Here is a 26,372-nt window from a genome sequence, read left to right as displayed (position 1 = left end):
CCATGGGCTGTCTAAGGGGACCTGGCCCGGGCTGGGGGGCGGGGGGCACTGCTTTCTGGCCTCACCCGCACCCTGTGCTCCCCTTGCTGAAGCCTTTTTCCCCTGCTTGTCTCCGGATCTAACAGACCTGCGGGCCGGCTCATTCAACCTGTGCCAAGGAAAGAATGCCCCAAACCTGACAGGAGGGAGATAGGCTGCATCCCCAGAAAATGAGGCAACAACCCCAGCCAGAGAAAACAACAATAACGAATCCATCATCTATCGGTGCCTCCAATCCTGCCAAATTCGAGATCCCAGGTCATTCCGGCTGTGCTGCAATCGCAGCCTCACGCTTCCTGGCTGCATAATCCTGTACAAGTTACCAACCTGGGCCTCCGTTCCCCTGCTCTAAAATGGGGGAAATAATAGTACTGCCCGCAGAGGGTGAGAAATATATGCGGAAATCTGAGAACAGTAGGCTCTCAATAAGTTAATTTTAATTTTTTAAATGGATTGTTTTATATTCACATTAAATACATCTCTGCACGTACAGATAAAGCAAAATGGTACCAGCCAGGTTCAAACCCCCATGTGAGTTCATTGATCCTAAGAATCTATGGACTGGATTCATAGCAAGCACCCTCCTGGCTTTCCCCTCCCTCGTCTACCCAGCAAATCTTCAGCAATCATGGCCAGACCATGCTAAGCATCTGCTGGGACAGAGCACTCTAATGAGCTGTCTCTTTTTAAAGAAAAATGCTGAAAGCAGGGGTTAAAATTTCAAACGCCTATGGGGGTCAAAACAGTAAACCGGATGAATAAAGGGAGCCCCCTGTTAGACATGAAGGAGTAGTGGGGACTCTGGCAAATCAGAAAATGAAAACTCCATCTAAAGGAAAAAGTTAAAAAAAAAAAAAGTTAAAAAAAAGTTAAAAAAAGTTAAAAAAAAAAAAAAAAAAAAAAGGAAAAAGTTGTCACCAGCTCTAGCCAATTTTGGCCAGGGAGGAATATGAGGTTCGGGGTTGGCACATCTTCTGTGTTTTCAAGGGAAGCCAGAAACCCAGATTTTTATGTGAGATCTGATTTACAAATATTGTCACATAATTCATTATTTTTAAAACATGGAGGCCCTAGCAAGGTGCACCTGTTTGCATCCTGGGAGCTAAAGGACAGAGCCTTCCCAGCTGTTACTGACTAGCAGACAAGTAACCTCTCCCTGCAAAACCCAGAACACCCAGCTGCACTAGAGCAAAAGGAACTCGAGACAAATCTTAATTAAACTCCAGGCAGAGAGCCTATTAGTTGATAAAGGCTTTGGACAAGAGTGAGGGAGAGTCCCCTGAGGGCTGGGGCAGTGGAGGAAAGCCAAAGAAAGTGGTGGACTTTGAGACAGGCTTTGAGGGCCATCAGGACTAGGAAAAACCACAATCTAGAGGAGGGATGGAGGGAGAAGGAGAGTTAGAAGGAACTGGAAGCTCTGACTCAGGGCTCTGCCCATTCAAACATGGATCTGAAATCCCGCAGCACTCTCTCGAGAAGATTCTATTAGAAAGGCGATCATAAACTGCTCTGGGCTGATGGCATTTGGAGATAGCAGGTTGTAGGGTCCTCACAGGAGAAAGGACAGAGCCCAGTTCCCTGCATGGCCGGAAGTCCTCTACCTCATGCAGATTGCTCGAAGCACACAGATCTGCTTATGTGCAGTCTCCCTCAGTAGAATGTAAGCTCTTTTAGGGCTGGAAATGTGTCTTGTATCGCGAGTGCTTGCTCGGTGCTTGGCCTCTAGAAGGTTCTTAAAGAATGTGTGTCACGTGATCCGATGAATGAAACCAAAGAATAAAAAGTAAGACATCAAAGAAGACGGTGTATGATCACACTTCCAAAACAGGAAATTTCCCCCAGGACAGGGAAAATAAGCCAGAAAATCAATGCTCATTGCTCACAGTAGCGACAAAGATTCAGTGTTTGCACAGAGGAACACCTGCCTTGGGGTACCCAGAAGAAGACGGTGGTGTCTCATAATGACCAGAGTCAGTAAGGCCTAAAAGAGCCCCAAAGCCCCCAGGAGATGGACACAACGCACAATCCATCAGCTCTACTGGGTGTCTTGGAGGGCTCTGGAACTAGCGTCAGATACACCCCTTCCCTGGATAGATGGTACAGCCGAGAGGCACAGGGCACCACCGAGAGGACTCGTGTCCATTCACCCACCTTGTCTGGTAGCACAACCTGAACCAGAACCCAGCTCTCCTGACTGCCAGTCCCGAGCACCCTGGACGAGGAGCCAATCTGGGGCACTCAGCTGGGATGCAGAATTTCAGGAAGCACTACAAAGCTCAGCAATCAAGATAAATGACATCTTGATGCAATATTTTTTAAAAAATCAGAATTGAGTCCAAAACAAATCCACGATGAACAAAACACCAACTTTGAAAATAAAGACTTGAATACAGCCGTGCCCTTGCACTCCCCAACCTCACCCTCTGCACCCTGATCTGGGCCAGTAGGCCCGCAGGACCAGGTGAGATGGGGAGGACTAGTTATGTGGAAAGCTTAGGGCGGGTCACTCCGAGTAAAAGGACAGAGCTCTTGCTTGGGGGTGTCCAAGGCACACAAAGACAGAATGCCTGGGGCAAAGTGATGGGAGGTGTCAGAGGTGGCCGTGAAGCCATCCCCACCCCACCACCACTCAGAGAGCAGCACTCTTCCCACTGGGTGTGCACTCCTCAGACACCCAGTCACATCCCTGCCAGGAGCCAAGGGAGAAAATCCCATCTCCCATGGCCCCCCTCTCCAGGCTCCTTTCCTAACTCTTGCCAGTTATCTTGCAGATTGAAGCCCTCCCATCTCAAGGAGAAGGTTGCATAAAAAAAAGCTTGGACAGCTCTGGATAACCCTTCACACCATGGAAAAATGACCTGGAACTTTATGACTTACTGACAGTTGGTTATGAATGGGAAGGAAAGCATATGCTTAAACTGCTGGCAGTAAATCCCTTTTAAGGTATTTCTGAGGACCAGTGAAGCCGCATCCTCCTCCTGCCCCCATACTAATAGCAGCTTCCTTCCCATGACAGGCTTGGGCTTTTAGGTCAGACGGGCCTGGATTCGGATCCAGCTCTGCCATCAACTGTGTGCCCCTAGACAATCCGCCAAGACGAGAGGTCAGCGATTCATGCTTCCAGGGGCCCTGCAGTCGTGCAAATGACATGACATGGGCTCAGGGGCTGAGGTGAAGGGGTGTCCCCAGCCCAGCAGCAGTGCATGGCTCACTGGAGGGACGTCAGCCAGATCTCTCCATGTTTCTAAAGAAAAAATACCATGTGAAATCTCCCCATTTTTAAAGGTTGGCAACTAATTTGCAATTTTTTAAAAAATTAATCCAGCAGAGCCAAAGAAAACGGGTCTTAGAGCCAGAGCCAGAACCCATTTTGTGCCTCTGATGCCTACAAACCACCCAGCAACCTGCCTGGCACCTAGTAGGTGCTCAGCAAGCATCGATGGTTCATCTTTCCAGAAAACCTTCCCCGGCATCGTCAACGTGCATTTCCACACAACAGCTTGAGAAGGAATGCTTCTCAGGAGGGAAATGAAGATATGATGAGATGAGCTGAAAATCTGGAAAGCTCTAAAGGGAGGGAGGAATTGCAAAGAGGGAATTCCTTAAAAGGATTTAAAAGAATTTTATTGGACATAGTTTAGCACAAGTCAGGGATAAGATCAGGCCGTAATTCAACTCCTGGGCACAGCAAGTGAATCTGTGTATGTGGGTGGATTGGGGGGGTGCGGGAGGAAAGGACTGTCCCTACTGATGGTCTCCAACCAGCGTTTCAGGGTCCTCTGTCCACAGATCACCCTAATATTTGTCTCTGGCACATAGTGTTCTGGGTGACCCAGCCCCCAGGGGCAATACTCCTCTCCCAGGAGTGGTCATAAGGGTGTAGGGTCCCAGCTGACCCTACACCCCAGTGGATTCAGTAGACCATGAGGGCTCTGAAGTCAGACCTAGCTGGGATAGGCTTCAGTCTTCCACATCGATGGTTCTTTTTTTTTTTTTTTTTTTAAGATTTTATTTATTCATGAGAGACAGAGAGGGAGAGGCAGAGACACAGGCAGAGGGAGAAGCAGGCTCCATGCAGGGAGCCCAACATGGGACTTGATCCCATGTCTCACCCTGGGCTGAAGGCAGCGCTAAACCACTGAGCTACTGGGGCTGCCCCAACATCAATGGTTCTCAAAGTCCCAGACCAGGAGCATCAGAATGACCAAAGAACTTAGGAGAAGGGTCCCGCCCCAAACTACTGACTCAGAAGTGGGGGGGGGGGGGCATTTCTGCATCTTCATCCTGTGCTCTTCAGAAAGCCCTATATCTCCCTGGGACCATCACATCTACCCCCAATAGATGTTCCTCCCAACAATTATTTCAGAAACCTGGTCTGTCGGTGCCTGGCAGTGTGGAAGATGCCGGAGGGAGCACACATAGTCCCAGCCCTGATGGAGCCCGATGTCTAGTGTGGAGAGGGACAACAAGGGACAGACAACAAAGGAAAAGAAGATACAAATGCCGATTTTCAGACAGGAGAGGAAGGCAGGGGCCCACTGCGTAGGCGCCTTATTTCTCAAAGTGTGCTCCAGGGGCCACCTGATGCCAAAGCTCACACAGCTAGGAAGACCCTCCCCAGTACCTCCCTCTGGTGTCCCTGCGGTCCCTCAAACAGGCCTCCCTCTCCTTCCTGCTTCACGGTCATTGCCTTTACTGGGCCGCCCACCTGGAAAGCTCTCTTAGGAGATCCTCCTTGTTCGGGGCTGTGTGAATGTCCCCACCTCAAAGGTCTATGGAAAGTGCTCTCCCCCTCACTCTGCACCCCCCACCCCTGCTCTGGCTTCTTCCCTGCCCCCCCCCACCCCCCACGGACTGCAGTCTTGCTCCCTAGCTAGCGGTTTCCTGGTTCAGCCTCTCCGTGAGCAGGTGAGTTCTTGCGGACAAGTCCTCTGTTTGCGGTCACCTCTGCGGCACCAGTAAACCACCTGCTGCCCAACGGACCCTCTTTCTCTTCAAGTCCCAGGAAACGTGGGCTTTCAACTGCGGAGCCCGCTCCCCACCCCCGAGGGTCGAGGCTGGAAGGATGAGGAAGGGGGGCGGGGGGGCGAGGCAAGCGACCCTCGGAGGCGGGCTCTGCGGGGGCGCGGGTTCAGGAAGAGGCGCTAACCCGCCCCGCGCTAAAGGGCAACTCCTACCCACTCCTACGCACGGGGTGCTGGACCCGGGACCCCAGGCCCGGTGTGAGCGCCCCGCGTCGGGCCGGGCGTGCAGGCGGCCGGGCCCCGCGGCCCGAGGGAAAGGCGCCTGGCGCGGCAGGTGCAATCCCTGAGCACTTGACGCTGCGGGCCGTGCGGTCCCTGCGGTGGCACCGGGGCACTCGGACCTCGCGGGAACAGCACACGACGGGCGGCATGTGGCCCCGGGGCGGCGGAGCGGGGGTGGGGGGCGCTTCACGTGGAGGACCCGCGGGGGGCACCCGGGCGGCGGGGGAACGCAGGTGACCAGGCGCGCGATCCCGGGGTATGGGGGGCGCACGGACGGCCCCGGGGCAGCGAGCGGGGGAGCGCGGAGGGCCGGGGGCGCGGAGGGCCGGGGGCGCGGGAGGCGCGGGGTGGGGGGCGCGGGGCGCTGGGTCCCGGCCCGAGCCCGGGGGGCGCGGAGGGCGCGGGGTCCCAGCCGGAGCCCGGAGGGGGGGGACGCTGGGGTCCCGGGGATGCGCGGGGTCCCGGCCGGAGCGCGGGGGGGCGCGGGGAGGCGCGAGGGGGGCGCGGGGCGCGGGTTCCGGCCGAGCGCGAAGTGGGGGTGGGGCGCGGCGGGGGGCGCGGGGTCCCGGCTGGAGCGCGGGGAGGTGCGGGGGGGGGGGACGCGGGGGAGCGCGGGGTCCCGGCCGGAGCGCGGGGGCGGGGGGGCGCAGGGCGCGGGTCCCGGCCGGAGCGCGGCCCACCCGACGCGCGGGCCCCCTCTCCCCGCCGCGCCCCCTCTCCCCGCCGCGCGCCCCCTCTCCCCGCCCGGCGCGCAGTCCCTCCCTCCGTCCCGCCTCCTGCCCCGCTCCCTCCCTCCCTCCTCCTCCCTCCCTCCTCCTCCCTCCTCCCTCCTCCCTCGGCGGCTGCGGCGCGGCGCTCCCGGCGCACTCGGAGCGCGGCGGGGACCGGGAGGCGGAGGCGGGGCGGCCCTGGGTCCGAGTGCGGAGCGGAGCCGGGCCCGGGGACCGAAGTTGGCCCGCGGCTCCGGGAGGCGGCCCGGGCGGCTCCCCGCCCCTGCGCGCGCCCTCGCCCGGGACCCGCCGGCCGCCCGGGGGGACGGCAGCCGCGGCCGGGCCAACTCCGCCGCGGAGACGCCGTGACGGGAACTTGAGGTGGGAACTTTGCGCGCGGCAGCCCCGCCGGCGGCCCCCGGCGCCCGCACACTCGCTCGGCCCGGCTCGGGGCGGGGGCGGCCGGGGCGGCGGGAGCGGCTGCGGGGGCGGCGGGGGCGCGGGTCCGGCTCGGGCTGTCCCCGGCGGGCCCCGGGGGCGAAGGGCCGGTCGTGCTCCGCCGCGGGGCCGGGGCCGGGGCGGGGGGCGCATCCTGGCCGCCGCGGCGGTTTCTGGATCCCGGGAGGAGGGAGAGGTGGAAGAGGGGGCGCCGGCCCTGGCTTGTTCACTCCACCTTGGGCAGGGACGGAGCATCTCCACCAGCGGGCTTCATTAAGTCCGTCATCTACTCAGCCAGCTTTTATGGAGCGCCCAGTGTGTGCTCGGCGCTGGGGATTCCGAGACAGCTGTGGTCACTGGAGGCTCTAGCATCTCATAGGAAAAGTGGGGGTGGCCTCCTCAGCCTCAGGGACTCCATACCCCCCCCCCAGGGGCTCTGCCAGGGTGGACGGGAATCTTTGGATAAGGCAGGAAAGGAGAGAAGTTCGTGCATTCATGAATTGGACAAAGATGGGTTGAGTGAGCACCTACTAGGCGCGGGTCACCATGCCGAGTGCCCGACATGCATTATTTCATTTAACAAACAGTTCCTGAGCTGGGACATGAGGGACTCTGAAGGAGAGGGATGGGGTGGATGGAAGCATCTTGCAGCTTGGAGCGAAGTAGGGATTAAGCCCCAGCCCTTGCCTAGAGGAGGCCCAGCCTGCGGGGGTGGCTGACTGCCGCAGCCCCCATGTCTATAGGGAGAAGCAGAATGGCCCTTCCTTGGTTCCTGTAATGCAGTCATTCTCAAAGAGAGCGGGAAAACTGAAATAGGTTCTTGGATAGGAAGAAAATGTCCTCAAAAAGCTCCTTAGGAGGGATCCCTGGGTGGCGCAGCGGTTTGGCGCCTGCCTTTGGCCCAGGGCGCGATCCTGGAGACCCGGGATCGAATCCCACATCAGGCTCCCGGTGCATGGAGCCTGCTTCTCCCTCTGCCTATGTCTCTGCGCCTCTCTCTCTCTCTGTGACTATCATAAATTTAAAAAAAAAAAAAAAAAAAAAAAAAAGCTCCTTAGGGGAGGCTGATCATGGCGGGAGAGAAGAGGGGTGGTGTGGTGTTGGGAAATACTGGCCTTACTGGCCTAACGTTCCGGGTGAATGCAGACTCCGACCGATAACGGTTTATTAAAGTTGTCTGTTCAGCAGGCATTTTCTTAAGCACGTAAAGGGTGCCCGGCACCAAAGTCACCCAGAGGATGAGAGGACACAGACTTCCTTCACTGATACCTTGAGATAAGTGCTGGGGTGGGGGACGGCCAGGAGGAAACAGGAACTGCTCTGATTCACTGGGGGGGTGGGGGGGCTCCTGCTTGTATGAATCTGAAGAGGTTTATGCACTAGGGTGTGTCTGATACCCACACACTTGACTGCAGTCAGTCACTCCTGAGGAACGAGTCTCCAAGGAAAGTTCGGCATGCTGGAGACCCAACGCCAGTGCTGGGGCCAGGGCACGCTGTCTTTCTTGAGTGGATTTCTTGGGTTCTCCCAGACCTGAGCTTGACCCTGGTGTCCTCTGTCTTGGACCCCAGCAGAGGCCCCTCTGGAGTGGGGAATGAGGGAAAGGTGTGTTTGAGAGACAGGCTACGATGGCCTCTGGGGATGGCCCTTATGAGTCACTCCCTAACACTGCCCATTCCAGTGGAAAGATGTCTATTGTGGGACATGCCCCAAACCCATGGGGGACTGAAACAAGGCAGCCTTGATCCCCGTCCCAAAGTTTGGGAACCCAGGCGGGGGGCACCCTGGAGCCCAGCCAGGACAGATCTGGGAGCCCAGCTCCATTCCCACTGCCACTTTGAATTCTCTGCATCAGACACACAGCTGGGCCCCAGCGAGAGGCTCAATTGATGCCCCCAGGGAGCATGAGAGCAGAGAAATGTGTTCTGGATGCAGGGCTAAGACACTCAAACCAGAACTAAGGAATTAACCCCCTGGACCCCTAAAAACTGTGTTGACTGGGCTGTCTTTCTCCACCTCCCCTTTCTGAATACATGATAAAGAGTCAGCATTTCCGGTTGCCAAAGACACAGGGGTCTGGGAATCTACTCCCGGGTGATTTATTAAACCCAGAAAATGTAGTCCCTGGGTGGAAAATGGTGGCTGGAAAAGCCACTCTAAATAGAATGAATAAGAACAGAGAGGCAGGAAAGTCTAGCCTGCAAGCACTCAATCACCCTTGGCCATTTTTATTATGTAGCAGACAGTATGTGGTTAACAAAATCATAACACAAAGTAGCATGCCACACACCGGATCTGAGCGATTTGCCTCAGACTTGTCCCTGCTCTGTGGTGACTGTGCCTCACACCTGCGTGTCCCCAGGCAGGCATGTACAACCAGGCTCTCCCTCGTTCCTCAGTGGCCCACCTCCTCAGTGGCCCACCACAGCCACCAGGTGCTGCAGCCTTAACACTTATTAAAGAGAAAGAATGGAGGGACTGTGTATGCAGCTGTCCCCTTCCTGCTGCCCAAGGTCCCGGCTACCCCCCCTCCCCCCTCCCCCGCTCCCCACCACCAGCCTCTTCCTCTGCCTATGCCTGTGCTCCCAGGTTTCAGGCTGCAAGGAGGCAAATAGAAAAGCACTTTTGGCTCCCCTACCCCACCCCAAAACACGTCCTGGTAGAAGGCAAATGTGCATTTGGTGTTATTTTGCCACAAGCAGAATAAGGAGGCTCCAGAAGCCACTTGGTCTTTTCCATGGCGGGAGAGGTGGACTCTGGCACGCTTACCTTGGGGAAGCAGGTAGAGATGGAGGGAAGAGCCCAGCTCCCAGCAAATACTTCACTATCACCAGTGTCTTGGGCCCAGCTCCCAAGCTGCGGGACTGAGATCCATCCGGTGTGGTTGCGTGGTGATGAGGATGGACAGCAGGTAGCTAAGAAAGACAGACTCTCCATGTGGGTGCCGCATCTCGAGGCGGTCCAGCAGGCTGGGACCTGGGCCAGCCTACTGGCAGGATCCATTTTGATTAACGTTTTAATTGGGAATTGATGCAGCATGACCCGCCTCTGAGTCACCCCAGCCAGGAGCCCTAACCCTGACAGATGAAGCCCCTGGCAGGGGAAGGGCAGCGTGGAGAGATCTCAGGGTGAGGGAATAGCCCAGGTTGAGAATCGTGATGTGAGAGGTAAAAAACAAAGCCCGAGTTGCCCAGGAGAGAAATGCTCTTCCTTTAGAAAGTTGCATTTGAGGTTGTGTTAGTTCCCTCCTGCCACATATTACCACCAATTTAGTAGTGGCTTAAAGCAATACGAATTTAGTATCTTACAGATTGGGGGATCAGAAGTCGAAAATGGGTGTCATTGACCTAAAACCAAGGGGTTTGCAGGGCTGTGTTCCTCGTGGCGGGGATTGGGGGGGGGGGCGGTAATCCCACTTCCCTGCCCTGGAATTCCAGCTTCTAGAACCTGCCCACACCCTTGGCTCCTGGCCCCACATCACTCCGACCTCTGCTTTCACCATCCCATCTGCCTCTCTGGCTCTGACCCTCCTGCCTCCTCTTTAAGGATCGCTTATAATTCGATGCGGCCCCACCTGGATAATACAGGCTCATCTCCCTGCCTCAATTAAATCTCATCAATTTAATTAATCACACCAGCAAAATCTCTTTTGCCACGTAAGGGCCCATATCCTCAGGGTCTGGGGATTAGGACATAGCCCTCTTTTGGGGGACCATTACGCTGCCTACTTTAGGGGCATGCCTCATCGGTTTATGTTACAGATGGGGAAACTGAGGCCCACCAGAGTGAGTGATGTCGTGCCAGGTGAGAGGAGAGTCAGCACTGAAGCCTCCCTTCTGGAAAATGTTTTCGGCTTCACATTTCTCCTCTGAGAAAGGAAATGTGAAGGGAGGTGCCAAGCTTGCTTCACAAAAGCCATTCTAGCAAACTCAGAGCCCTAACATGTGCAGACACAGCTCCAAGCACCTACAAGGAAGTATGATAATGACCCTGGTTTATAGCTGAGAATGCTCAGGCACAGAGAGGTGAGGTTATTTTCGTCAAGGTGCACAGCTAGAAGTGGTGACACAGGCATCCCGGCCCAGAGGCCACACCGTCACCTCTGGCTGGTACCTGTTCACGGCACAGGAGGGCTCTTCCGTCGGAGGCCAAAATGGCAAGTCAGAATTTGACACCACCAGGAGTTTTGTTGATTCCTTCCCCTGCTCTTATGTGAATATACAATAGGAATAAATGTGTTTCCCCCAGCCGTGAGCAACTGCCTGCTTCTCGCCATCACAGAAGACTTTCCAAAAGTGTGTCTATAGAGAGATGGGAGATCCAGTCCTGGCTTGCTACAGGTAGTTCCCCCTGGGAACCAGTAATCCAGGGAGACAAAGAGGTCAATACCGAGGTCAAAGAGGTTTGCCTTGGAGTCCTACAGACGTAGATTGATTGTGGCCTCAACACTCATATCCCCAGAGTCCTGAGTTTTTATTGTCAAAGCCTCAGTTTCATCATCTATGAAATGAGGGTGTTAGTGGTAGCAGCCTGGCACAGCGCCTAGCACTTTGTGTGCAATCAAGGGTGGCCATGGCTCTTGTTATTAGAGCACCGTGCGTGTCCAGCACTCTCTCTGCTTCCCCCTCCGACTCAGAAGAGGGGCCGAGAACTCCGTCCCAGGGGAGGGGCTCAGGACTAGAAGGACAGTCAGGAGAGAGCGGTGGTTTGGTAAAAATACCAGGAGGTATTGTAGCAGTTAGGATCAGTGCATCACAGTTTATGGAACCCCGTTCATGACCTTGATGGGAGGTGAGCGATCTGGCGACACTGCTAATTCCTGCAGCAAACCTCCATTCACTGGGTCATCACAGCAGCCCTCTGCATGGGCATGCTTCTCCCCCCTTTATAGGGAGAAAAGAGGCGCAGAGAGGGCAGGTGACTCGGTGGGTGCAGATGACCGTCTCAGGCCAGAGGGTCATGAACAGAAGCAGCTGTGGTGGCCGGGCAAAGCCTGACTTTGTCCCACCCCGCTGTCCCCTCCTACCCTGCACCCCTGTGTCTAGCACCTCCATTCGCAGCAGACACTGACCACAGAGCGGCCTCTGCCACTCAGAACTCCTTTCAGGGTCAGTGACCATTTCTCTTTGGAAATGAGTACTCAGCCCTCCGTCAGAGCTTGGGCACCTCATCATTCTCCCAGGAGGAAGGAAAAGAAGCTGCATGGGAAGTTTCAGCAAATCTGGGGGCTCCCAAAGGGGAATTGGACCAAGGCAGCCTCAGTGCAGAGGTTTTTCCCTCGAAGCAGAAGGGTTTCGACTTCTCCAGGGAAGTTCCCCAAGATTGGGACCCACAGAGCTTTCCAGAACCCCCAAAGAGATGGAGGAGTGGGTCAGGAGGCTCCCCACCAATATCCAGAGCTTCTTGCAGCCCCCAGCCCCTGGGGTATGGACTCCAGGTATTCAAGACACCCTCTCTTTTTATCCCTTTTGAACTTGAGCGTACATGAGAATCTGTGAGGGAGCCTGCCAAAAATGCCAATTCCTGCCCTCTCCCCCCGCCTCCTTCGGGGATTCTGACCAAGAAGGTCTGGGGATGGTCCTAAGAATCTATCTCCACTGAGCACTCAGTGCAATTCAGAACCTGGTGGCTTGGTTGGTTTTGTGCTCTTCATTTTCCTTTACCTGGATTAAATCCCAGAGTTGTGTTAACCACGCTCTTCACTTCATGCCACTATCCATCACTGGCCTGTGCCAGCCTGCCTTACCCCTTGTTCCCACATTCCACACCACCCTCCTGCTTATCCCCTTCCCCTGTCCTGCCAGGCACCCTCCCTGTAGTTGATATAGATCCTTCCATGTGCTTGAGTCTTTGTCAAATATGTAACGTGTGTGTGTGTGCGTGTGTGTTCATTTACATAAATAGCATAGTGCTATAAACTTCTGTTTCTTTTCCACTCGGCATCATGCTTTTAAGATCTAAATGTGTTGCTAAACCTACATCTAGTTCAATGCTTCTAATTCCTGTGCAATGTATAGGAGTCCACCATCTGTGTCTACCACGACTCACTTGGCCCGCCCCCCAGCCCCAGGATGGACACCAGGGGGCCACAGGCAACGCAGGGCACGCATTCTTATACCTGGTTCCTCCCTTGGGTCTGATTCCCCAGAAGCAGACCCTGAGTCAAGAATCTGAGTATAGGGATCCCTGGGTGGTGCAGCGGTTTAGCGCCTGCCTTTGGCCCAGGGCGCAATCCTGGAGACCCAGGATCGAATCCCACGTCGGGCTCCCGGTGCATGGAGCCTGCTTCTCCCTCTGCCTGTGTCTCTGCCTCTCTCTCTCTCTCTCTCTCTCTCTCTCTGTGACTATCATAAATAAATAAAAATTAAAAAAAAAAAAGAATCTGAGTATAGATAATATCTTACTGTGTGCCACACCCCTGTGGACCCTGGGAAATACACCCAGGACTGGGATTCCTGGGTCAGCAACCCTTCACTTCCCTCAGCACCCCTGATGGCTTTTCCTGAGGCTCTACCAGACTGTACTTCCTCCAGCAGGGAGCTCTGGGGGTCAGACAAATGCTGCATTCAAATCCCACTGGATCGGGTCAAGAGAGGAGTCACCCTTGGCTGGTGAAGAGAAAGATGAAAGACCACCCTCGTAGCTAACAGTACAGCAGGTGTCTGTTGAGGGTTCACTGTGTGTCAGGCATTGGGCCAAGCATATCACCCATGTCATCTGCCTTAGTCTTCACCATAACTCGGGGAGGTAGGAGCTATTCATGCCCCCATTTTACAGACGAGGATAGTGAGTCTCAGAGGTAAGGTGCGACTTGCCCGGAGTCAGCGTAACCGGCCTTGAACACAGGTCTCCTGGTTCCAGAGCCCATGGGCTCTTCTGCTTCCCCAGATTGGACTGGGGGAGCTGTTCCCAATCTGCAGTAGGACCTGCTTTTTGTCAACATCCCTGTGTTACTCTCTCCTATTGCTGCTGTAACTGAGTACCCCAAACTGACTGGCTGAAAACAACACAAACTTCTTACCTCACATTTTGGAAGACAGAAGTCTCAAATGGGCCTTACAGGGAGGGCTAAGATCAAGGGGTCAGCAGGCTGCATTCCTTTCTGGAGAGGCCAGGGGAGAGTCAGGTCTTGTCTTTTTCCAGCTTCTAGAGGCTGCTGCTGTCATCAGCCTGTTGCCCCTTTGACCTTCAAAGCCAGCGGTGGCCAGCAGAGTCTTCCTCACACCGTATTGCACCCCTCTTTCCTGCCTCTTTCTTCCATCTCTTAAGGACCCTTGGGATGGCTTGGGCCCCTGGAGAATCCAGGATCATCTTCCCATCTCAAAGGCAGCTGATTAGCAACCTTAATTCCTCCTCTTATGTAGTCTAACTTATTCACAGGTTCCAGGGATTAGGATTAGGGCATGTTGGTGGGGGCACAGCACTCTGCCTACACATCTCCCCCAGTGGTGTCTACCTGCCTTAACCAGGCCTGGTGTGGAGTATAGCTTCTATGGGAGAAGTGGGTGCTGGGTGCTGGGCACAGGGAGCAAGCACCTTGGCCTCTGGGCTCTGCTCTTTCTCTGCTAGCCTGGTCCTCCTGCCCTCTACAGCCTAGTGCTGTCAGATAGCTGATACTACACCCACCCCCAACACACACACAATCATCAGGACAGCTTTGGTGTGGTCTGACTCCATCCATCCATCCATCCATCCATCCATCCATCCATCCATGCAAGCCACCCTCATCCCTACTGTCTCTCCCTGCTTTGCCCATCTGCCCTCCTGTCTATCATCCCACAGGCAGCAAATGCTGCCCGCTATGCAAGGCTCATCATAATGCCACCTAGTGTCGCCTCAGTGAATGGCACTACTGGAATCCATTCTCTTTCCCCCTTACCACACTCCCCTCCCACATCAAGTCCTGGCAGCAGTTCCTTCAAAGTCTATCTGGAACACAGCCAATTCTCCAGTCTCCTCCACTGGTCCAAGCTTTAGTTGACTCTTTTGAGAATGACTGCAGAGAATTCCAGCCTGGTGTGCCCGGCCTGCCTGTAATCTACTCCTGAGGACCCCCGCCTCCATCCCATGGAGAGTGAACCCCAGCCCCTTGTCATGGCTTACTAGACTGTTCCATCTGGTGTCTTCTGACTCCCACACTCAGCTTCTCCCACCTTCCCCTCATTCCCTGCACCCCACCACTTGGCCTTCTTTGGCTTGACCATCCAAGCCCACCCCCAGGTCAAGGAGCAAGCTCTTCCCATTCCCTCAGCCCTAGACACCCTCCTCCAGGGCCTTATAGGGTGGATTCCTTCCCACCCAACCTCAGCCTCCAGGCTCCCTCCTCCTAGAAGCCCTCCTAGACCCCTCCAGCTCATGTTGCCATCATGTTCTTGCTCTCTTTCCTGAAATGATCTGTATACTTACTTAGAGACCACCTTCACCATTGGAATGTCCACTCCCTGAGGACAAGGCTGGGTCTGTCATGGTCTCTGTCATGCCCATAGACCTGGCACAGGCCCAACGTGTGGAAAATGTTGAATGCCAGCCCAGAACTCCTCATCATCCTCATCATCCTCAATATCACAGCCCCCTTCTTGAGTAGCTTTCCCTTCCTAAGCATCCATAGACCCTCAGAGACAAAAATCACTAAAATCCATCATGCTTTGGACGGACAGACCTAACACTGTAGAGAAATCTTAAAAGACCAAACTTCTCATGAGGGTATCAGGCTGGGTAGAAGGTGGCATTGCTTTCCAGAAGCAGGGTTTGGGGGCCTGTTTGATTTATGAACTTCACTGGAGACTAGAGTCTAGCATGCAGAGCCATCTCCCTATAGACCCATCAGGCTGGGTATCCCCAAGACCAAAGGCCCAGGAGAAGTGTGCCCATTCCTCCTCATTTAGCAAATCCCAGCATCTAGCCTTCCAGGTACAAGCAGCTTGCATGAAGCAAGGTTTTTTTTCCTTCTCCATGCCAAACAGTGTGCTGAGGCAGGATAACTTTCCACATAGAATGCTGAAGCTTTAACTCACAACTGACATGGGTCATGAGAGAAAGAAATGAGGGATTGCTAATTGGGGGAGCTTTGTGCCAGAGGGAGAGCTGGGAGCTTGAAAGAAGACATTCTGTAAAAGGTGATTACAGCCAAGGGGGTTTTACAGGGGCTCTTTAGGACTTGCAGGACAAGAGGAAGGTTCCTTTTCCTCCGTCGTCATTCTTGCCAAACAGAATGTCACTTTTCCTCTTGTCTTCTGTGACAAAGATAAAACAGGGGAGCTGAAAAGCGGTACCACTAACGTGAAGTGCCTGAAAGGGATTATTCTCACTCCTCCAAGGGAGTCTGGCAGGCTGTGCCTGAGGAGATGGGTTCCAATTTTAGGTGAAGTTCAGAAACATTCTCAACACTCTAAAATCTAATCATTTTCATTTCAAACGCAGGTGTACCTAGTTTTCCAGAACCCAATCTCTGAACCTGTAGCTTTCCCCAAAGATAAATGAGTGGAGCAACGATTTGCTTTCCGTAAAAGAATTTCTGGTAGGAAGGATTCTCTTTCAAATGGAACCCCCCCCCCCCCGGCTCCTGTTGAACACTTTCTTGTCCACAAAGGTGTGTATGTGCGTGCGTGTGTGTGTGTACGTGCGTTTCCCCTGAGCAACAGATCAGATACAGATCGACGCTCAGGTATTGGAAATGGGTTTCCATCAGAATTGGTAGACTTCTGGTACCACTTGCTTCCATGGGGGACTGGGCTGGAGGGAGGGGTGGTGATTTTATAAAGCAGAGTATTAGACTCTTACTTCTTTCCTATGGATCAGCCTAATTCTGGATGGCTCTACTGCTATAATCTGGGGCTCTCAAACTCAAATGCCTACGGGGAGCCAGGAAGGAAACATACATGTGAAAGACAATGGGTACAAGGAAGATCCCAGGGAACGGGGGACTGTGGTAGATTGTAACATGTGTGCCCTGCCTACAGCGGGCAGTCATTTCTCAGCTGGAATTCAGGCCAAATGTTGCCAAATAGTCTTTTTTTTTTTTTTTTTTTTTTTTAAGATTTCTTCATTCATGAGAGACATAGAGGGAGAAGCGGGCTCCCTATGGGGAGCCCAATGTGGGTCTTGATCCCAGGACGCCGAGATCGTGACCTGAGCCAAAGGCAGACGCTCAACCACTGAGCCCCCCGGGCACCCCAATAGTCTGACTTTTCAAGAGAAACCAAGAATATAAATTTTTACACAAAATTCTTCAATTTTCAAAATCTTCTCCAAGCCAGGCATATTACGTGTGAACCAAATTCAGCCCATGAGCTATGAATGAATAAGCAATGTCATGCTAGTAGCACACACCTTTAGTTAGCTGCGAGCACTGGGAAGGGAGGAGCCTGTGTAAGCGGATACTTTGACCTCAGGTTCTCAGAAGTGCCTTCCTCGTGTTGGCCTCATTCCGCAACTACTTCTTTGAGCTCTTACACTGCTGGACACAGAGATGCAGAGCTGGGTAAAGCCCAGTTCTTGCCCCACAGAGCGAGCAGCCTTATAAAGGAGCCAGGCTTGCACACAGATATAGTAAGGATAATGCTGCAGGCACAGGGGTGAGAGGACTCACCCCTGGGAGTGAACCAAGGAAGAACCAAGGAGAGGCTTCCTGGAGAAGTGGACGTGCCTGTCCAGCTCACCCCTATAACCTCAAAGTATCACTATTGTGATACTTAGGCATTTCTTTGGACATTGCCTCTTATTTATGGCCATTGATAATGGGCTTTCCACTTATGGAAGCAATGCAAGGTGTCTCTTTAAGGTAAACACAAATAGTAATAATGGACAGCAATGATTGAGTACCTACTGTGTGCCAGGCATTGTGTTATTAAGTGCTCTTAGGCACGGAATTCATTGAATCTTCTCTAATCCTATGAAGTAGGTCAAATGGTTTTACCCACTCTCCAGATGAGGAAATTGAAACAGATCAAGGCTGAGTAGCATGCCCAGGCCATGAGGCTCCAGAGGCTGTGCTTGTCCCCACAAGTGCTTGGAAGTCAAGGTTCAGGGTGCCCACGTGGTTGGCTTCTGGTGAGGACTCTTCCTGGCTTGTAGGTGTCTGTCTTCTCGCTGTGTCCTCACCTGGTGGAGAGAGAGGGAGCTCTGGTGTCTCTCCCTCTTCGCACAAGGGTCCTGATGGCTTGGGCTAACCGTAATCACCCCCCACCCCAGGCTCTGCCCCCTAATACTGGCCCACAGGGGTCAGGGCTTCCGCTGGGAATCTGGGGGCAGGAGCGGAGGTGGGGGTGACACAGTTCGGTCCCTAACAGTGAATGTCTGCAGAATCAGCACTGTCGGCCGAGACTCCGGCGTCACTGAGGGTCTGTCCTCCCTTCTCCACCCCAGGCCTGAGGGCGATGTGAAGGCCCAACATGACCCTCCTACCGGGAGACAACTCTGACTACGACTACAGCGCCCTGAGCTGCGCCTCGGACGCCTCCTTCCACCCGGCCTTCTTCCCGCAGGGCCAGTCCCTCAAGGGCGTCTTCTACCGCCGGGCGCAGCGGCTGCGGCCCCGGCCCCGGCCCCCCGACGCGCCCCGCCAGGCCGGCCAGCCCGAGGACCGGCGGCGCCAGATCATCATCAACGTGGGCGGCATCAAGTACTCGCTGCCCTGGACCACGCTCGAGGAGTTCCCGCTGACGCGCCTGGGCCAGCTCAAGGCCTGCACCAACTTCGACGACATCCTCAACGTGTGCGATGACTACGACGTGACCTGCAACGAGTTCTTCTTCGACCGCCACCCGGGCGCCTTCGGCACCATCCTGACCTTCCTGCGGGCCGGCAAGCTGCGGCTGCTGCGGGAGATGTGCGCCCTGTCCTTCCAGGAGGAGCTGCTGTACTGGGGCATCGCCGAGGACCGCCTGGACGGCTGCTGCAAGCGCCGCTACCTGCAGAAGATCGAGGAGTTCGCCGACGTGGTGGAGCGGGACGACGACGACGACGAGCCGCTGTCCAGCGAGGACCCGGGCAGCGAGGGCCCGGCCGAGGGCGAGGGCCGCCTGGGCCGCTGCATGCGGAGACTGCGCGACATGGTGGAGAGGCCGCACTCGGGGCTGCCCGGCAAGGTGTTCGCCTGCCTCTCGGTGCTCTTCGTCACCGTCACGGCCGTCAACCTGTCCATCAGCACCCTGCCCAGCCTGCGGGAGGAGGAGGAGCAGGTAAGAGCCACAGCTGCGCAGGGAGGCTCACTGCAGTGAGGGAGGGTCTCTAAGCTCAGGAAACAGAGCAGTCTGCAGCCCCCTCCCCAACATCCACATCCTTCACACGGGCGCGGTCACCTCCACCAGGAGGCCTTCCCTGACTGCGCTGGCCGAGCAGCATCTCCAGTCCCTTTCTGACAGCCTGTTTACATGTGTTGTCCACCTCCACGTTCAGACACGAGCTCCGTGCCTGTCCTGGTCTGTCCCGTACCCCCAGGGTCTAGGACAGTGTCAGCATGGACAAGGCACTCGGCCACTCTGTGGAAGGAACGAATGAGCGAGTACATGAATGATGCGGTTTATGGTGTGCCTGCCCCGAGCTAAAGACATGTCATCAACCTTTATTTCACCCACATGAGCCCTATCTCAACCTCCCTAATTCCCTCATTTAAAAATATCCCAGAACCGTTTTTGTAGGTCCTGCATCTAATTTTTATCAATAGTTAATGCATGCGTGCACTTGTGCTCCGATAAGGAGCATCTCTGTTAAACAAGAGAATGCGTGTAAAGTGTTTGCTCCGTGGCCTGACCGAGGTGTGTGCCCGGTTCTCAGGGGCAGCATGCGGCACGCAGTTAGCAGCAGCCAGTTCTGCCTACAACTTAGCATTCTCGGTGACTCTTCCAGCAACCCCGTACATGAGGCGTTCTCATACCCAGCTGACAGACGAGAAGAGTGAGGCGGGGCAGCTTGCCCAGACCCAGGTCTGACTGAGTCTGAATTCTACATTCTTGAACCAAGAAGTCTGGGTCCCACCTGGCAGCCCAGGACTTCATGTAGCCCCACAGAAGTGCGTGACTGGCCCACACTGTGCTCCCTAAAAATTCTACTCGGTTATCAGCATTTCAAAGTGAAGTGTTTTGCATTTAAAAATTCAAACTCTCAGCTTCTCAAAATATATACAGTCCCAGCCCCCTGGCCTGCAGTCCACGCAGCAGCTGTGGGTGGCAGCTGAGTCTATGCAAAGTGCGTGTTCCCCCCATCCAGCTTCCTAATGTATGAAATCTCTGGGTTTTTTAATGGGGACCCTCTCCCCCATACTGGGGAGCAGGGTGGGGAGGTTTCTAGAAGCATAAAAGCATACCAAAACATTTAGGCAAGTACAGATTGTACAGGCAATGGAGAAATAGGTTTGGCTGTATGAACTCACTTGATCTTAGCCAAAAGGCCGAGAAGCGATGTATGAACTCAACACAAACATCGTGCCGGCCAGCATTTATTGAGCACTGGCTGTGTACCCCGCACGTGCTAAGTGCTTCACATGAAGTGTCTGATGGAAAATTGGAACTACTCACGACACAAGGGTTTTTCTGCATAAGGGAGGAGGTAGTGATGGCTTTTGCATTTATAATACATGGGGCGGGGATGTTTCTGGCACTTTTTAATACACTGAATTTTTAAAGTGAATATTAAAAAAAAATGACACTCAACCAGTAAAATCAATTTTTGATCAGCAGAAGAGGGAGTGATGACGAGGGCAGGGCTAGAGCCCAGTGGCCTGAATTTGAATGCCAGTGCATCCACTCTGGCTGCACATCTGTAGATCAGTTGCTTAACCTTGCTGTGCCTCAGTTTCCTCACACATCCAAGGGGGCTGTGCACAGGCTCAACTTCACAGTGTTGAGAGGATTCAGTGAGTCCAAGGGAAGTGATTGGAATAGTGCCGGGCGCTTGAGCATGCAGGAAGCGCTAACTATAAGGATTACACACACCTGCCAAAGAAAGAGAGAGAGAGAGAATGCTCACCATTTGAGAACTGTCTGGAAGTACCTGCACATGGTATAAGTTTTTTCTTGGCTCCAACATATGCAATCCTGATTTTATCAGGAAAATACTCATAAAGCTACTGTTTTATTCAACTTCTGACATTTACTTTTTTTTTTTAATAATACCTGGACTTTTCTTGATTCAGTGAAAATGCGGTTCTTTGACTTCATTCTGGAGGCCAGTGGGGTTCACTGTTTCACTTGCTCCTTGAGCATACATTTGAGCACCTACTGTATTCAGGCATCACCAGGCATGCAGGGGGGCCAGAATGAGAATGCCAGCTACAAGGACTTCAGGTCTGGTGGAGGAGGGACAGTGACACCCCTGTGACCATAAGTGTGAGACATAAACCAATGGAGCTGTTAGGAAAGGCCCATCAACTGTGCTGGGGATACTTGGAGGAGGCACACTCCAGGAAGGCTTCCTAGAGGAGGGGGCTTCCCATCCCAGAGGGCTGAGACCTCAAAACCCTACCAAGTACTAGTTCATTTGTCTCCAGTCTCTAACATATTCCTAGAGAGAGAGCTGCTAGTACAGGACTCCTAGAGTCCAGCTGTGCCCAGGAATGACAGATGCCCCGGGCTAAAACCATGTGTGCCTTCCCACTCTGTCACAGGCCCCTCTGAGGTTGAGGCCCTAAGTCACTGGGGACAGTCTACTGTCCACTTCTGTTGCAGACCAGAGACAAGCTGGCAGCCTGCATGCCAAATGCAGTACACATATGTGTTGGAGTGGTCCACAGAGTGTTTGCTTTGTATTGAATTAATACATTTAAAACCCAAGAGATTTCATGCAAAACTCCACATTTCCAGCCTCCAGCCTGAATTGTCCTGGCACGGCAATCAGGAGCCACTTAGCAGGACAGCTGTGCTCTCTGGCCGGCCTCCACCCCGCCTGGCCCAGCTTCCTCGGGTTCCCTGTGCCCACCTGGCCTTGAGTTGGCGCCCTCATTTAACACCAGTCCCACGGGCTTCCATCCACCCCAGTGACAAACATGAATTTGTCACTTGTCAGGTGCTGGGCTGTTCCAGGTACTGGGGTCCTGAGAGTGGATGATGCACAAGCTACCCCTCCCTATGGGGCCATGATCTGCTGGGCAAGGGAGGGGGAGGGTGGAAACAGATAATAAACATGATCAATAAGTAACTTATAAAGCATTTTAAGAGATGATGAGTTCTCTGAACAAATAAAGCAGGAAAGGAAGAATCAGGATAGAGGACAGAGGGAGGGGGGACATTGAACTGAGGGGGTCATGAGCCGGAGGAAGGGAGGGCAGAGCCATGTGGGTGTTGAAGAGGACTCCTGCAGAGGGAGCAGAAAGTCAAGGCCTGACTTGGGGGCACAGGGGTGCGGGGAGGAGCCTGGGGTGTAGGCTGGAGCACAGGAACAAGGCAGGCAGGGGACTGGGAAGTGGGAGAGGCAGCAGCCAGGCCCTGTGCACCCCCGGAGCTATCTCTCTGAGCCATGGAGGGTGCTGACCAGAGCACACACGGGATCTGATTCATGCTCTCAGATCCCTCTGGCTGTGTGTGCAAAATGAACTGTAGGGACCAGGGATTCCACGAAGGAAGTGGCTGCAACTGTCCAGGCAAGAGATGATGGTGGCTGGACCAAGGTAAGGGCAGCGGACACATGAGAAGTGGTTAGATTTCTGGAATCATTTTAAATGAAGAACTGATGGGATTTCCTGAGGACTGTATGAGAGGTGTCAGAATGAGGCCTAGTCTCCCATCCTGAGCAACTGGAAAGGTAGGATTGCTAAGAAGGGAAAGCACTGGTGGGCGGGTGTGCAGGAGAAATCAAGAGCCCGAAAAGGCTAATTGTTTCCACCCCAAAAAAGAAATGATAATTACCTGGCATGACATGATAAAGGTGTTAGCTTAAGGCTATGGTGGTAATCCTATTGCAATATGTAGATGTATCAAATCAACATGTTGTACACCCAAAACTGACACAATATCATATGTCAGTTATATCTCAATAAAAAGAATTTTAAAAAGAAATCAACAGTCCAGTTTGGGATGTGAGACGCCCCTCAGACACCCTAGGGGAGCAGTCCAGGAGGCAGCCCCTTCTGGGGTCTGGAATCCAGGGCCGAGGTCTGGGCTGGGGAGGGAGATGAAGAGTGGTCGTTGTAGGTGCTTCAAGCTCTAGGCCTGGCCAGGGTCCCCGGGGAAGTGAGCTTAGCCGGGGACCGGGTGGGACCAGGGCCAAGCCCGCGGCCTTGCAGGTGGGACCACTGACATCTCCCCTGACCTCCTTCCCCCCCACCCCCCCGCCTCGCAGGGCCAGTGCTCGCAGATGTGCCACAACGTCTTCATTGTGGAGTCGGTGTGCGTGGGCTGGTTCTCCCTCGAGTTCCTCCTGCGGCTCATCCAGGCGCCCAGCAAGTTCGCCTTCCTGCGGAGCCCGCTGACGCTGATCGACATGGTGGCCATCCTGCCCTACTACATCACCCTGCTGGTGGACGGCGCGGCCGCGGGCCGCCGCAAGTCGGGCGCGGGCAACAGCTACCTGGACAAGGTGGGGCTGGTGCTGCGGGTCCTGCGGGCGCTGCGCATCCTGTACGTCATGCGGCTGGCCCGCCACTCGCTGGGGCTGCAGACGCTGGGGCTCACGGCCCGCCGCTGCACCCGCGAGTTCGGGCTCCTGCTGCTCTTCCTCTGCGTGGCCATCGCCCTCTTTGCCCCCCTCCTCTACGTCATCGAGAACGAGATGGCCGATAGCCCCGAGTTCACCAGCATCCCCGCCTGCTACTGGTGGGCCGTCATCACCATGACAACTGTGGGCTATGGAGACATGGTCCCCAGGAGCACGCCGGGCCAGGTGGTGGCACTCAGCAGCATCCTCAGTGGCATCCTGCTCATGGCCTTCCCGGTGACCTCCATCTTCCACACCTTCTCCCGCTCCTACCTGGAGCTCAAGCAGGAGCAGGAGAGGGTGATGTTCCGCAGGGCCCAGTTCCTCATCAAGACCAAGTCACAGCTGAGCACCATGTCCCACGACAGTGACATCTTGTTTGGAAGTGCCTCCTCGGACACCAGAGACAACAACTGAACCCAGAGGACGTGCCCCGCTGCCGCCGCCGCCACCACCACCGCCACCGCCAGGACACCCCCAGCCCTGCCTGCCCTCTGCGGCTTGAAGCCATCGCCGTCACTACAAGAAGCCTTCAAAGGCACCTGCTGCTCTGAGCGCGGCCCTGGCGCAGGACCCGCGCCAACCACACCCCGAGAAGGAAGGCTGGGACATCCACAGAGGGGTCCCTACCCTCCGCCTCCACAAGTGGGGCAGAAGCCGGTCAAGAGCCCAGCACACACCTATGACAGCCCCCTCCAGCCCCCCCAGCTCCCACCTCTGTTTCCCCCCAACAAGGAGATGGCTTTGTCCTTTCCACCATGTAAATAACATGCCCGGCAAAGACTTGCGTTATGGGTCCTCCCAGAGGGAAAAAAGACAAATTTCAGCAGCAGTATGTCTGCGTTTAGCGTGGACCGTGTGCAGTTAAAGCAAAGCGATGAAAAAGGGAGAAGATGCCTTCCGTGGGGCTCTGAAGAGAGGACGCTGCTCTCCAGCAAAGCCAGCCACCGTGGGTACCGGGAGGACGGGGCCTGTTTCCTTGGCTCGTTCAGGCCTGGTCGGGCCCGGCAGGGTTTGGGGAACAGGGAGAGAACAGATACCTTTGGGGAAATTGCCAGTAAATACTGCATTCTCTCCTGTTTCTCTTTGATTCCTCCTACCTCCTGGCCTCGCTTCCTCCCCTTTCCTTCTCCTCCATCCTCTGTTCTCTTGTTTTGTACCTTCGGGTTCTCAAACCTTTCCCCAAAGGCACCCCAGTGGTTAAGTGGACGCGGAGGGGCCCATCGGCATCTCCGACTATGGAAGTGAAATCGTTTCATTTTATCTTTTAAAAACACTATGGACTTTCTTCTCTACTCCACATGTATTGTAACAGTCTAACAAAAAAAAAGTGATTTAATCACTTACCTGAATCTAAATCTAAATCCAGAGTGGGATTGATGCTTTGGGAAGATGGGCCGTGGTCCCCCGGGGAGTCTGAGAAGCACTGTCTGGAGCCTGCAGAGGCCTCCCTGTGCCCTCCAGAGGCCTGCAGAGCACCCACCCGGCTGGGTACTGCTCCCGATGTCACATAGCGCGGGTGAAGCCCCCCCGGCCAACCAACAGACTGACCTAGTTCGAGGGCATCAGAGCCCCTCAGTGCTTCATCCCCCGGGGACAGCCACACCCTGGCTTCACCCTCACAGGTACGACAACATTGCTGTCTTCGTCCCAAACCCGCTGCTGCCCTGGCCGCGGCCGCTCCCCTGGGCTGACCGCAGGAAGCACGCTCTGACACAGATCTGACCACCTCACTGTCCTGCCTGAGTCCATCGGGGGCCATCCCCTACATTGAGAATAAAACCCTAATGCCCTGAGTGACTCAAGGGCCCTGTCCTCCCTCCAGCCTCCATCCCGCACCTCTCTCTGCTTTGCTCACTGCACCTGGCCACGGGGCCCTCCAGCCCGTTCCCATCTCAGGCCTTCACGTCTGTGGATCCCTCTGCCTGGAATGCCCTTCCCGAAGAACCCTGCATGGCTGCCTCTCCCCTCACCTCCCTGACCACCTCTCTAAAGAAGGCACACCAGCACCTCCACCTAACTCCCTCCTACCCTGCTTGATCTTCACCGGCCTGTCCACCTGCCACGTTGTCCCGTGTCTTCCCTGCCACTCGATTACCGTCTCTCTCCTGCCCAAGGAGACCAACACTCCTCTCGCGCTGTGAGTCCCTACTGAGTAATGAAACTCGCTGCTGACTCCCAGCACCTAGCACAGGGCCTGGCACCTGGTAGGTGCTCCCGAAATGTCTGTGGAGTGAATGAATGAAGGGAAACGGGAAAGACGGCCAGAAAGTAGAAACGCCTTCGAGCATGTCATGTCTCTATCTTGGGGGGGTGGGGAGGCATGGCCATCTCAGCATGGGGTACACACAGTGAGGCAGAGTGGAAATATCACTTGAGTCACGAGGACCTTGTGAAAGCCTCCCCTGACACCTGCTTCCCGTGACTCACATCTGAAAAGTAAGTTTTCCGACTAATTATCTCTACTTTCCCCAGCCTGGTGGGTGTCACAGCCATCAGGCATTGCTGTCATGGTAATAATACCGTAGATTTATGGAATGACCTTTAATTCTGCTCCCCCCCCCCCCCCCAGAGGCTGTGAGAGACAGGAGATCACTGAAGATGCTAAACAGACAGGAGCGTGACACAGAGAGGTATACAATGGAGCCGTTTAAAATTCAATGGAGTGGAAAGCAAATACCATGTGGGGTGGAGAAGCCCCAAATGGGACAGCACCTGGTGGGGGAGGACAGACTCTAGGGTCATAGAGGAAGAGCTGGGGTCTCGCACAGATTCTGATCTGCGCTGGTGGCCGAGATAAAGGCCCAGACTTAGGCACCTCTCCAGACCTCCCCTGAGGGACAGAGGGGCTCCAGACACTGACCTGCACATCCAGAGGGAGCTTAGGGTCTTTGGCCCTAATAAGAATTAGGAGGCCTTGGAACTTCTAACCAGCTGCTTCTAGAGTAGAAGTGACCAACTTTACGATGGTGGCTCTTCTACTTTTTTTTCTGGCAATGTGCAATCTGATGCAGAAAGCCCAACTATAAATCACACTGAAAGATAATGCTTCTCATTGAAGCGTAGAGGCAAATTCACGCTTCCTAGTGGGGCTAGTGGGGCTTCCCTTTTGACCGTGCTACAGGCAACTGGCCCCGTATAGCTGGGAGACGGTATGCGAAAGTCACTGTCCCAGGAGAAACAGCGGGGGTTTGGGAAAGCACATTTAACATACAGATTCTCAGACCCCACCTCTGAGCAGGTTCAGGACTTCTCGCCTTGAACACAAAATTTAGGAGCCAAGAAAGACTCAGTAATCAAAATCAACCATATT

The 26,372-nt window shown here is 54.6% G+C and overlaps 1 protein-coding gene across 1 annotated transcript; it reads left to right on the top strand.

Annotated features, from left to right (window-relative positions):
- The first annotated feature begins 6,162 nt into the window (after nucleotides 1-6,162).
- Nucleotides 6,163-24,423, top strand: KCNG1 (potassium voltage-gated channel modifier subfamily G member 1). The gene is made up of 3 exons (XM_072801442.1): nucleotides 6,163-6,376; nucleotides 17,798-18,612; nucleotides 22,706-24,423. The coding sequence occupies exons 2-3, from the start codon at nucleotides 17,824-17,826 to the stop codon at nucleotides 23,474-23,476; spliced, it is 1,560 nt and encodes a 519-aa protein (XP_072657543.1). The 5' UTR covers nucleotides 6,163-6,376; nucleotides 17,798-17,823; the 3' UTR covers nucleotides 23,477-24,423.
- The last annotated feature ends 1,949 nt before the right edge of the window (nucleotides 24,424-26,372 follow it).

Source organism: Canis lupus, chromosome 26, assembly GCF_048164855.1.
Source record: "Canis lupus baileyi chromosome 26, mCanLup2.hap1, whole genome shotgun sequence".
NCBI classification, from domain to species: domain Eukaryota; kingdom Metazoa; phylum Chordata; class Mammalia; order Carnivora; family Canidae; genus Canis; species Canis lupus.
Note: the sequence above shows the minus strand (reverse complement) of the source record. Positions and strands in the feature narration are given on the sequence as shown.